Genomic DNA, 12,259 nt, shown 5'->3' with positions numbered 1-12,259 from the left:
TTCTATTAATTTTTGCAATAATGAAGGTTCATTAACCTTGTACAGTAACTCTCAGTTGTCTTCCACATGCTGCGTCATATAAGGGGTATCTTCTTTACTGTAGTCATCTACCTGTAGCTATGATTTCGGATGACTCTAGAGTTTTATAAAATCAGGAATAATAATGCTTTATGAAATCTAATCTGCTAAATTTCATGTATGTATATATTTATTTCTCATGGAACCACTGTAGCACTGTTCCAGCCCATGGCCCTTAAAGCAGATATGCACTGCCGTCTCTTCCATAAACTTGGAAATTGTTCTCATTATAATCATTTTTAAATGAGTTCTGTTGTTGTTCACTACACATACACTATATGATCAAAAGTATCTGAACACCTGGCTGAAAATGACTTAAAAGTTCATGGCACCCTCCATTGGCAATGCTGGAATTCAGTATGGTGTTGGCCCACCCTTAGCCTTGAAGACAGCTTCCACTCTCGCAGGAATGCTTTCAGTCAGGTGCTGGAAGGTTTCTTAGTGAATGGCAGCCCATTCTTCATGGAGTGCTACACTGAGGAGAGGTATCACTGTCGGTCGGTGAGGCCTGTCATGAAGTCAGCATTGCAAAACATCCCAAAGGCGTTCTGTAAGATTCAGGTCAGCACTGTGCAGGCTGGTCCTTTAGAAGGATGTTATGATCATGTAACCACTCCACCACAGGCCGTGCATTGTGAACAGGTGCTTGATCGTGTTGAAAGATGCAATCACCACCCCCGAATTGCTCTTCAACAGTGAGAAGCAAGAAGGCATTTAAAACATCAATGTAGGCCTGTGCTGTGATAATGCTCCACAAAACAACAAGGGGTGCAAGCCCCCTCCATGAAAAACACCGCCACACCATAACACAACCGCCTCCAAATTTAACTGTTGGCACTACACCCACTGGCAGATGTTCACCAGGCATTCGCCATACCTACACCCTGCCATCGGATCGCCACGATTCCTCACTCCACGCAACATTTTCCCACTGTTCAATTGTCCAATGTTTATGCTCCTTACACCAAGCGAGGGGCGTTTGGCATTTACCGGCGTGATGTATGGCTTACGAACAGCCACTCGACCATGAAATCAAAGTTTTCTCACCTCCCGCCTAACGTTCATAGTACTTGCAGTGATTGTAAGAGTGTAAATGGAAATTCTTTTTTTTGTTAAACATGGCATTTGTCAGAAAAAGCAACAGTATTTGCAGTTTTGAAGTCAAATTTTATAAACATGACTTACCAAGATATGCCTTTTCGTTGAACATATCCTAATTTTCACTTTCTGTTTCACATGTTTCTCCTGCTTTTCCAACATTTCCTTGTTATCTATTTTCTCAAACACATACCATTTGTCATGCTAGTCATTTCATGTATCATGGAAGATTGAAGTTGTTACGAAAATATTCATAGAAACTATTTTTCTGGAGAAATGCTTTGGCCTCTTAATGTATCTGAAAAGGGTTAATACATTTTTGGATGTATCAAAATCTGCTGCAAAGTACTTTTCTGCAGTATCCTTAAGAGTATCACAAAATATCACACAAGGAAATGAATTTGTGTGTTCAGTTATGAATTCTTTCTGGCATTCTGGCACCTTCGTAGCAAGCGTATGCTTACACCTTTTGTCATCATCTAGTGCATTGTGTTAAATTTGGTTCTTTGTCACTTTCTTCATTATGGGGTCAAGAAAAATTTCTGACAAACCACACAGCACTAGCCCTGTTTTCTACACAAATCAGTTTTGATCCTTTTCAGTTCTTTCCCAGGTTCTTTAACAAATCAATGTAGGTATCATCTTTGTTCACTTACATCGTGCACACCCTAGTGGTTTTCATTTGTTTGTTTTGTCTTGCTCAGTGACATTTTGACAACATTTTCTGAAGCACATTGTGTAGCCTTGTGCTTTTAATAGATTTATTGGGGTCATTGTGTTTGCATTCCTATGTACATGTTCATTTCCAGGGTGATTTCATTCATTTTTTTCTTTTCATCTGATTTAGCTTCACTGCTCTGTTACTTCTTCCTCTCCATTATTTTAGATAGATACTCTTGTGCACCATTTTGTCTGTCATTAACCTTAATTACTCTTTTCACCTCATTATTATTTGCTATAGTTTCTATAGATTTTTCCTATATTTTTACTCTTTTTATCAGTAACTTGATTGTTAAGTCACACACCTAATTGATGAACAACTAGAGAACCATGGCAATGCTGTTGTTGGTTCACAGTTGGCTTCACATTTCGGTAGAAAGACAGATGAGCATGGTGTGTCTGTTTGTCGTTACTTCTGCACTTCAATATTCTCCTCCGCTCTTCACTCCTGGAGGAACCTAAAAAAAATTCAAACATACTTAATATACCTTAAATGCCATTAAAATACTGTATGTCACAGGTTGTGTGTTACTCTTGGATCAAATTTGAATGAAAAAAAATTATTCATACTAAATGATTTTGGTCATATAAGTTTTTAGGCTTCCATGACCAGTGTCATTTTGAATAAAATAATTTTGGGTATTGGGCTGTGTCACTGTAAAAACACTAAAGCAACAAAATTATTAATGTTTCAACCGACTTGCTGTGGTCTTCTTCTGGCTCTGAAGAGGATTGCAGCAAGTCGATCAAAACATCAATAGTTTAGCTGCTGCATTGCTTTGCAGTGACATGGCCTAATGCCCAAAATTATTTTATTCATCAAAATTTTGGTAATAATTATGTCCTTTCTAACAGGAAATCTAAGATGATTACTCCAAAAACTTAAATGATCTGCTTATTTTTTGTATTACATTCTATTTCTCACAATATGCATTTTGTTTGAAGAGTCAGTCAAGTTAATTTTATCAAGATGTTAAGCCTGATCTTCCTGTCACTAAAATCCTCCATTGAAGATAAAAAAGCAGATAATACATGATTTATAGGTGATGTAACATGTAATATTCTGCTATATAACATGATCTCCAAGATTAACAGGTAACTTTGACTCGGAAGTAGAGGTAGACTTTCTAAATAATTTAACAGTCAGCTGTGAATATCGTTTGCTACTGGCAATGAAAATAACAGGCCAGTCTTCTAGCAATAAGCCAATGTATTCCTTTAGAAACAAGAATCTTATTCTAGTCCACAATTGTTTGACTCTAATTGGCTGTTGCTATGCAAGCAAAACAAAGTTTCATCAATTCACATAATGTGTGTGTTTATATGCTATGCAACCTAAGAAAAAATTATGATTTCATTATTTTGATAAGTATTGAAATTGGATATGCAATCTTTGGCAAAAGTTACCTCAGCTGAAAAACTGGCAGTTTTCTAGATATGATGTTTGGACACTAAGCCTTTGAACTCTGTTCCATTAACAGCATTACTTAACAAATGTATATAAACAAATATAAATGTTTGCAGATCTGCTGGAGAATATAACTTGGGCCGAATCCAGTTGACACTTCGCTACAGCCAGCAGCGTCAGAGATTAATTGTTGTTGTCCACAGGGTTGTGTAAGTATTTAGTGGGTCTACTATAACTATTTTTAGTACTAACTATATATTTTACTGTGTACTGCTTGTAAATGTGTAGCATACAGTGTGAAAGTGATAACTGTTCTTACTTTCTCAACTCCTTGCGTTTCATAACTGGCCAAATATTTCCATAGTATTTTTCTTGACATTTTATCATAGACCTCTTTGTGTAAATTATATCAATTCAATGGTAGACTTGTGATCACTACAAAGTTCAATAATATAGAGTGGGTGGCAGAACTGATCTCCGTTCCATTTACTGTGTTTTGCTAGAAAGGTTGCTTTATTCATTTGCTGTAATGCACACATAGATAGATAGGCATACAGTGAACATTGTATGTTTTCAAGACATCAGAGAGCAATGTGATATCAGATTGGTAGTTTCATATGAACCTTATGACACAATGTGCTCATAGTAGTAATGAAATATGAATACATTGTGGGACGTTAGCTGAAAGAATGATGGATGAATGATGTCCATTAACTGCATATTGCTGATATCTGTATCAGCCTTAAGCCCTGACCCTGTCATGTACTTAGTTTGAAATGGTACAGTTGAGATAAAGTGGAAGAAAAAGTGTCATTCATAGTATTGAACTCAATTCTGAATACAGATGACTGGCAACCGTAATTAAGTAGTAGTAGTAGTAGTAGTAGTTGTTGTTGTTGTTGTTGTTGTTGTTGTTGTTGTTGGTGGTGGTGGTGGTGGTGGTGGTGGTCTTCAGTCCAAAGACTGGTTTATGCAGCTCTCCATGCTACTGTATCCTGTGCAATCATCTTCACCTCAAAGTAACTACTGTAACCTACATCCTTATGAATCTGCTTAGTGTATTCATCTCTTGGCCTCCTCCTATGATTGTTGCCCCCCCTCCCCCCTCCCCCCCCCCCCCCACACACACTTTCCTCCAATCCTCCAATATTAAATTGGTGACCCCATGATGCTTCAGAATGTGTCCTACCAACTGATCCCTTCGTCTAGTCAAGTTGTGCCATAAATTCCTCTTCTCCCCCATTCTGTTCAGTACCACCTCATTAGTTACGTGATCTATTCATCTGATCTTCAGCGTTCTTCTGTAGTACCACATTTGAAAAGCTTCTATTCTTTTTTTGGCTAAACTGTTTATTGTCCATGTTTCACTTCCATACATGTCTAACTCCATACAAATACTTTCAGAAAAAACTTCCTGGCCCTTAAATCTATAATCAATGTTAACAAATTTCCCTTCTTCAGAAACAATTTCCTTACCATTGTCAGTCTACCTCTTACATCCTTTCTACTTCAACCACCCTCAGTTATTTTGCTGCCCAAATAGCAAAATTCATCTACTACTTTAAGTGTCTCATTTCCTAATCTAATGCCCTCAGCATCATGTGATTTAATTGGACTGCATTCCATTATCCTCATTTTGCTTTTGTTGGTGTTCATCATACACCCTCCTTTAAAGACACTGTCCATTACATTCAGCTGTTCTTCCAAGTCGTTTGCTGTCTCTGACAAAATTACAATATAATTGGCAAACCTCAAGGTTTTTATTTCTCCTCCCTGGATTTTAATGCCTACGCCAAATTTTTCCCTTTCGCTCCCTGTATTTTACCCCTGCCTTCTTCAGAATTTGAAAGAGAGTCTTCTAGTCAACATTATCAAAAGCTTTCTTTAAGTCTACAAATGCTAGAAATGTATGTTTGCCTTTCCTTAACCTATCTTCTAAGATAAGTTGTGGGGTGCCTCGTGTGTTCATACATTTCTGCGGAATCCAAACTGATCTTCCCCGAGGTCAGCTTCTACCAGTTTTTCCACTCGTGTGTAAAGAATTCATGTTAGTATTTTGCAGCCGTGTCTTATTAAACTGATAGTTTGGTAATTTTCACGCCTATCAGCACCTGCTTTCTTTGGAATAGGAATTATTACATTCTTGTTTAAGTCTGAGGGCATTTCTCCTGTCTCATACGTCTTGCTCACCAAATGGAAGAGTTGGCTGGCTCTCCCAAGGCTATGAGTAGTTCTAATGGAATGTTGTCTACTCCTGGGGCCTGGTTGTGACAGGTCTTTCACTGCTCTGTCAAATTCTTTACGCTGTATCGTATCTCTCATCTCATCTTCATCTACGTCCTCTTCCATTTCTATAATAATGTCCACAAGTACATCACCCTTGTATAGACCCTCTGTATACTCCTTCCACCTAAAGAATGGATATGTGGCTTCCATACACACTGTGTAGAACAGCAGCAAAGATATTGCTTAAAAACAGTTAATGCACTGATACAAAATCCCCCATATTATGATGTGACTTATGTCGTGCACAGCAGTCAACTGGACATATGAAGTTGAAAATTATGTAAACAGCAGCCTGAGATGGAATTTTTCTGTTGGAAATGTGAAAAATTAGTGTTTTAGGGTATCAAGTTCTCTCATGCTATGCACATTTATCAAAATTTTCCAGTTCATACTTCAATTTTGTATTATTTAATATGGTTCTTGAGGGGCAAGCAGTTTGTAAAGAGGCTGTAATGTATGCTGAGAACTATTTTTTACATACATATAGTTCTGTTTTTTGCTAAGAATCACCTAATAAATAAATAGCAAATACAAAAGAATTTGGCATAAAATGTTCCATATCAAATGTTAAAGAACTGGCTATATGTAACACTAAATTTGACAAGCCTCTGAGTTTCCCATCTTCAGTAAAATAACTGTGCTCTCATACATCTAATCCCAGTTGAAGGTTACATAGGATAGTGAACTGCAGTGAAGGATACGTGTAGTGTGAAGATGCCTTGATATAACCCTCTTTACCTGATACTGCATAAGTGATCTAGATACCAATTTGGAATTTGTCATCTGGTATATGTGTCGGGTGCACTTGTTTTCAACTCACACTTCTAGATTCTATTAAACTGAAAACTTGTAACGTCTAGAATTGGTAGCATGCCTCAATCTGATTAGCAGTACTTTCTAAGCTTGTAACATTTTATTTCTTCACTTAGGCTTATCTGCGCTAGTGCATAAGATGGATCCTGAATTAAGAACAGATGTTTCAGTAAGAGCACATTATGCCAGCAGAAAAGAATGTGATTAGTTTCTGTGATGTCAGTGTGTACATTGTTGTAGAGAGTGGTTTGGTCATGATTAACTTTTATCACAGGAACTATATTAATTGTTTCTTTGTTATGAAAATACTTTTAATGAAATCTCCAGTTTTATCCAACATTGAAAGAAAATGTTGCTGTATATTTTTATATACAAATAAATTTTAGGTTATTGTACTTGGTTAAAGACTGTTAACTATGTGACACATTGTCATGACAACATTCAAGAGTTTATTCCTCACTTCTTTCAGTAATCTGCCACTGAAGGATCCAAACAGTATCCCTGATCCATATGTGAAGCTGTATCTGCTTCCAGAACGTTCCAAGGATTCCAAACGAAAAACTGATGTAAGTTCCTGTTATAATTTAAAATTACTAACATTTGTAATTTGGACAATGTAAACTCTTTTATATAAGTAAGTGTAGAGAAGAAAGTTATATTGCCCAATATTTTAATGGTTGATCCATATGAACAGCAAAATAAACTAAGAACAGTATAACAATGAGACAGACCAATAATTCAGGAATAGCATATAGAAATTCTTGGTTTTATAACTGATGATTCTGCACCTACTACTTGGTGAGCATTTATCATACATATTTTTTCAAGTTTCATGACTCAATGTAAGCTGAGGGTTTCATAAGCAAAATGGAAGGTTCTCTGCCATAAATCTTAATCTGCTTATGTAGAACTGCTCACAAATTATTGTTCAGCTGCTGTCATAGCTCTCACCATCATTACCCTAACTGTGAGCAAGAGGTGTGTGTGTGTGTGTGTGTGTGTGTGTGTGTGTGTGTGTGTGTGTGTTTTCAAGGTACAAATACAAATTAGTGTTACTTATGATATTGTTCTCTGGCTTGGGCTACAGTTTTTACTGTTGGCAGATGACAACCTTATTATCCAGTGTGGTAACAACCTACTCAGGCAGTTTATGAAGCAGATGTATTATTCACTATAACTTAGGGACGTTTCACTATAAACAAAATGAAAACAGTATGCAACAAATATTATGTACTCCTGGTGATAGTGAGTTCTTTAATAATGTGGGTGCAGTGAAACTTCGTGGTTTTTTAATTCATCGCAAGTTCACCTGGTGAGACCATACAGCTCATCTGTGTCAGAAACTGTCACTTGTTACACCTGTTATGAAAACTGAACAAAGTAATAACAAAAACAAAGTATCTTGTTACAGTGTTCTACACACCCTTTCACATACACATCATCTGCTCACAGAAGTAAAATCTCTGCCACTAGAAAAGTTCAGAAAAAATGCTAAGAATGCTCATATTCAGTCAGCAATTTTCTTTATTCTGAAATCACAGAATTAATGTGTGAAACAGGTAAAATGTACAGATAAACAACATAGTACTACACCCATACGCTGCAGGCCTTTGTACATCTGTGGCATTGTGTACAAAGTGTACAGAATCATTTCGCCCAATCCTGTTTCATTTGTAGGTGATATACAGGAAAAATTAATAATCTGCATTCCTCTGTACAAACCCATAATTTTTTCTATTGGTATTTACACTAAACATATTCTGGAGGAAGTAATATGTTTCTTGATTCGCACTAGAATGTGGGCTCATGGAACTTCGGGTGTTAAACCTTTCTCTGATACTCAAAACGATCTTGTACGGTCTCACCTTCTAGATTGAAAATCTAGCTGAACTGTAGTAGAGCAACGTGGGATTATCCTACTTGCTCTTATACCACTCCTGATGCTATATTTTTCTGGCATATTTTCGTTAGTAGTATATACATGATAAGTACATAGAATTACTAAACCATTATTGAAACATTCTTTTATTAAACTTTGTTACTCACTGTATAATTTAGCGATTGCTAATGACAGTAGTACATATAGTTGATATGAAAACATTTCATTTAAAAAAATATTCATGATTTACCATACCTGCAAACCTTGTGAATGTAAAATTTCAATGATGCTAAAACTTGTTTGTTTCATCTGAAAGCCCTGTTTCTCCACTTTTCAACATATGTTTTACTCTTTCCAAAAGATTTATATCATAAAGTTATTTATATTCTAAAGGCTCATGTTCCAGAATGTTCAAATCTTAAAATGTGCTTCTTTCCAAAATCCAGTAATACTGTTTTGTAGCACAGAGTTTTCCATTTCTGAAAACGTATACTTTCACTTAAATAACATGTTAATCTGTTAATTATTCCAACTAGAAAATTTAACTTTGTGTAAACTTTTCAGTGAACTTTAAAAATCTCTGTGCACATTAAATTGCTCTCCCATAAAACTGTACCAATAATTTTGCTATTTTGTAATTATACATCTAGTAGTGAAACAAACATCACCTATTGTATGTTTGATCGTTTAAATTTTCTTGAATTTTATGTTAACATCTCAATTGGAATAACTTCACGTTTTACTAATTTGTAATTTTCTGTAATATTCTTGTCTATAAATAGTTGTGGCACTCAATGCTACAAGCAATCGGAGGCTAGCAATAGTTACATAAACTTCATATAGTCAGTATTAAGTCTGCAGATGATACTCGGTCAATAAAGGCACAATGTTATTAGTCAGTCAGCGGTGGGCAAACATTCAATCAGTTCAGATACTGTGATCTTAGTTTGTGTCCACTAATCAAACAGTACAGTTATTGTGTCATTCAATCTGTGTTTAGCCAGTGTAATTTAAACTTACAAAGTCAATTATCTGTGTAGCCACGTGAAAAACTCTGTTAAACCACTTTTTAACTGTGTGAAGTGATGACCTGTGGTATATTAAGTGTTGAAATTACTAAATATAAGCTGATCATAGTCAGCTTAAAGCAATAAATGCAACAATTGTATTTGACTGTGTTGTGATAATAAATCATTATTTATTTTGAACAGACATGTTAATTAGCTAATGAAGATTTTAGAGGGTGAATTTACCTGAAACTAAAGAGGCACATTATCAGGTTGATAACTTTACAGAGCTTTAGTACAGTGTCCTTTGGACACAAGTAATCCCCCATTCTCTCTCTCTCTCTCTCTCTCTCTCTCTCTCTCTCTCTCTCTCACTCACACACACACACACACACACACACACACACACACACTGACATACCCTGCATACCTGTTCTCTATTTGGTCAGAGCGTGGGCACTTAGGTAGCATCAGTACTCAAGTTTTACACCTTGCCAAACTAATTTTAGTCATTGCCAGACAATCGACCCATTCATCTAATATGTAACTAATTGTTCACTGTTTCCTAGATTTATACTACATCTTTGTACTCCTAGTTGTCCCATAACACGATCATCCATACTATCATTTTCTTCTTATACTCTTAATTATTTGGAGTTGCATAGTTGCACAGCACTTGCTTGATTCAGAATCACCTAACAGAAGTATTTAGTCTATTCTGTTAATTGTAAATATGATTCATATTAAAGCAGCAGTATTTTTAGTACGTCTTAAATATTCACTTCATGTCTTCTATTTATGATGGACACACTTACACACTATATCATTGATTTTTTGGTTATATAACCTCATCTTCAGATGACCATAAGGATTTCTGAGGATGAAAGTACATAATTTCAAAATCAAACACCTAATGCAGATATAAATATTGTGAATGAAGACTGCTAAATGGAATAAACTTAATACAGCTGAATGCCTAAAAGATACTTCTTAGAAGCTCAAGCAGTTGCCAGTCACTAAATAATTCTGTATTAATTTTGGAATGGAATGGTTTTGGAATGGAATGGTTTGACTCTCTCCAGTATAATCAAGTATAGTCTCATACCCATTATTAGTAATGCATTAACTATTGTCCCACACAGCCATGCCTACTTGGAATCAGTTTTAGAGACAAATTAGTCTTAATGTTGAAGCAGTACTGGTAAAACCATTCATGCTATCATTCACAGGAGCTATCTTCCTAGGGGCACCTTAACAGTTCACTAGATAGAGTACTACATGAATAAGGTTCAAATTATGTTATTGGGAAAGAAATTCTGAATTCGCAAAACAGTCAGTGAAGATGTTGGGCATCCCTCCCTTTTTTTTTATCTTCATCACTGTTTTATAATGCCTAGGCCAGTCAGTGGCTTAATGTAGTATTCTTGTGACAAGTACATTGGATAATCACAGACTTGTCAGAACAAGCATGCACACAACATTGTAGCTACAAAAATACATGACACTCAATACAGGCACATAATAATTTGTAGGTTACACTATTATTTTAAACTGTTAAAATATATTTGTATTTTTATGAAGTGTTACTAAATTGAAAGTGATATATTCTCTGTGCAAGTATTTATGTGAGCACTACATTCAATTTGCTGTACATTCATGTCCGTGGGTGTAACACTGACAGTCAATATCAAGTACTGTAACTAATTTCCATGAAATATGATGAAGGCTGTATATTGTTTACACCTGTGTACCTCTTTAGAATTCTTGCTAAGTTGTCGTATATCCATAATTTTCTGCAAACAATGAACTATATAGGAGAAAAAATATGGTAATTTACCATGTGGTGGAAACTAGCCAATAAATTACAAGATACAGCTTCAGTAAAAATAATTTTCTTTCCTTGTTTAATCTCTAATTGCATCCCAGATTCTTGAAATAGTGCAGTTGATTTTTAAATATAATTCTACATATTTTTTCCTGTTACATCAAGTCTCGTGGAAAAAAATCAGCTTAGCACTGTCCCCTAGATACCTGTCTCTTTAGTAGAGATTGCTAATGCATGTTTGTGCAGAAGTGTTGGATATCGAGGTAGCAGGTTCAAATCCTGACAATGAAAAAATGCCCTGTAGAGCTTGGCCAGCAAAATGAGAAGAAGTGATATTAAAATTCCTGTTCCATCTCTGCAGTTTCCCATAGAGTGTGAACATGGGACAGTGTTGACAATAATTCATCCATCCATTGGGGACAGTAAACTGGATGGTCTGCTGGGTGCTTGTTGAGATAATTAGGATATGTGGTGGCACCACATTTTACCATCTCCATTTTCGCATCATCATCATTGGAAGCAACAAACATGACACACTACATTTCAGTTCAGTACAGTACAGTACAGTACAGCACAGCATACTACACTACACTACACAAGACAAGTACTTGGCACAAGCACATGCATGAAATAGTTAAATTTAAGTTACGTTACCCACATGCCGCCTAAATGGTATCAACTAGCAAGCCTTACACCAAGTATACTACTCAAGTAATTATATAAACATTGTAATTGTAACATATTATTGTGTGTCATTGCATTATTTAGATTACAAACTTTTATAATACTAGTAACAAAAATTTATAGTGTTGCTAATATATGGTAATATTTAATGGTTATTCTACTTTAAAAAATTTTCATTTCAGACGCTGAAGGACAACTGCAACCCTGTTTATGATGAAACATTTGAATATCTTATCTCTCAGGCTGACATGCGAAATAGGCAACTAGAGGTTTCTGTTGTTACTCGAAAAGGATTCTTGCAGCAGAGTCCTACCATGGGCCAGGTAAATACATTCTGCAGTATTTTTACACTTTTCAAAAACACAGTTGTGCTCCTACAGTTGGCAGTATGATTTGTTCCTTGGTAGTAGGTTACTTATAAGTGTCAAGGGAAGTACCTTTGTGATCAGATTCACTTCATA

At 35.8% G+C, this 12,259-nt stretch overlaps 1 protein-coding gene across 3 annotated transcripts in view; it reads left to right on the top strand.

The window, feature by feature from the left end:
• The window catches only part of LOC126248759 (extended synaptotagmin-2-B), a 163,675-nt gene that overhangs the window by 143,190 nt on the left and 8,226 nt on the right, over positions 1 to 12,259 (top strand). For all 3 annotated transcript variants that reach the window (XM_049950110.1, XM_049950112.1, XM_049950111.1), the window contains 3 exons: positions 3,421 to 3,513; positions 6,873 to 6,969; positions 11,981 to 12,121. In XM_049950110.1, the coding sequence (XP_049806067.1) occupies positions 3,421 to 3,513; positions 6,873 to 6,969; positions 11,981 to 12,121 (331 nt within the window). The remainder of the gene's footprint in view (positions 1 to 3,420; positions 3,514 to 6,872; positions 6,970 to 11,980; positions 12,122 to 12,259) is intronic.

The sequence above is a fragment of the Schistocerca nitens genome, chromosome 3 (assembly GCF_023898315.1).
Source record: "Schistocerca nitens isolate TAMUIC-IGC-003100 chromosome 3, iqSchNite1.1, whole genome shotgun sequence".
Classification (NCBI taxonomy): domain Eukaryota; kingdom Metazoa; phylum Arthropoda; class Insecta; order Orthoptera; family Acrididae; genus Schistocerca; species Schistocerca nitens.
Note: the sequence above shows the minus strand (reverse complement) of the source record. Positions and strands in the feature narration are given on the sequence as shown.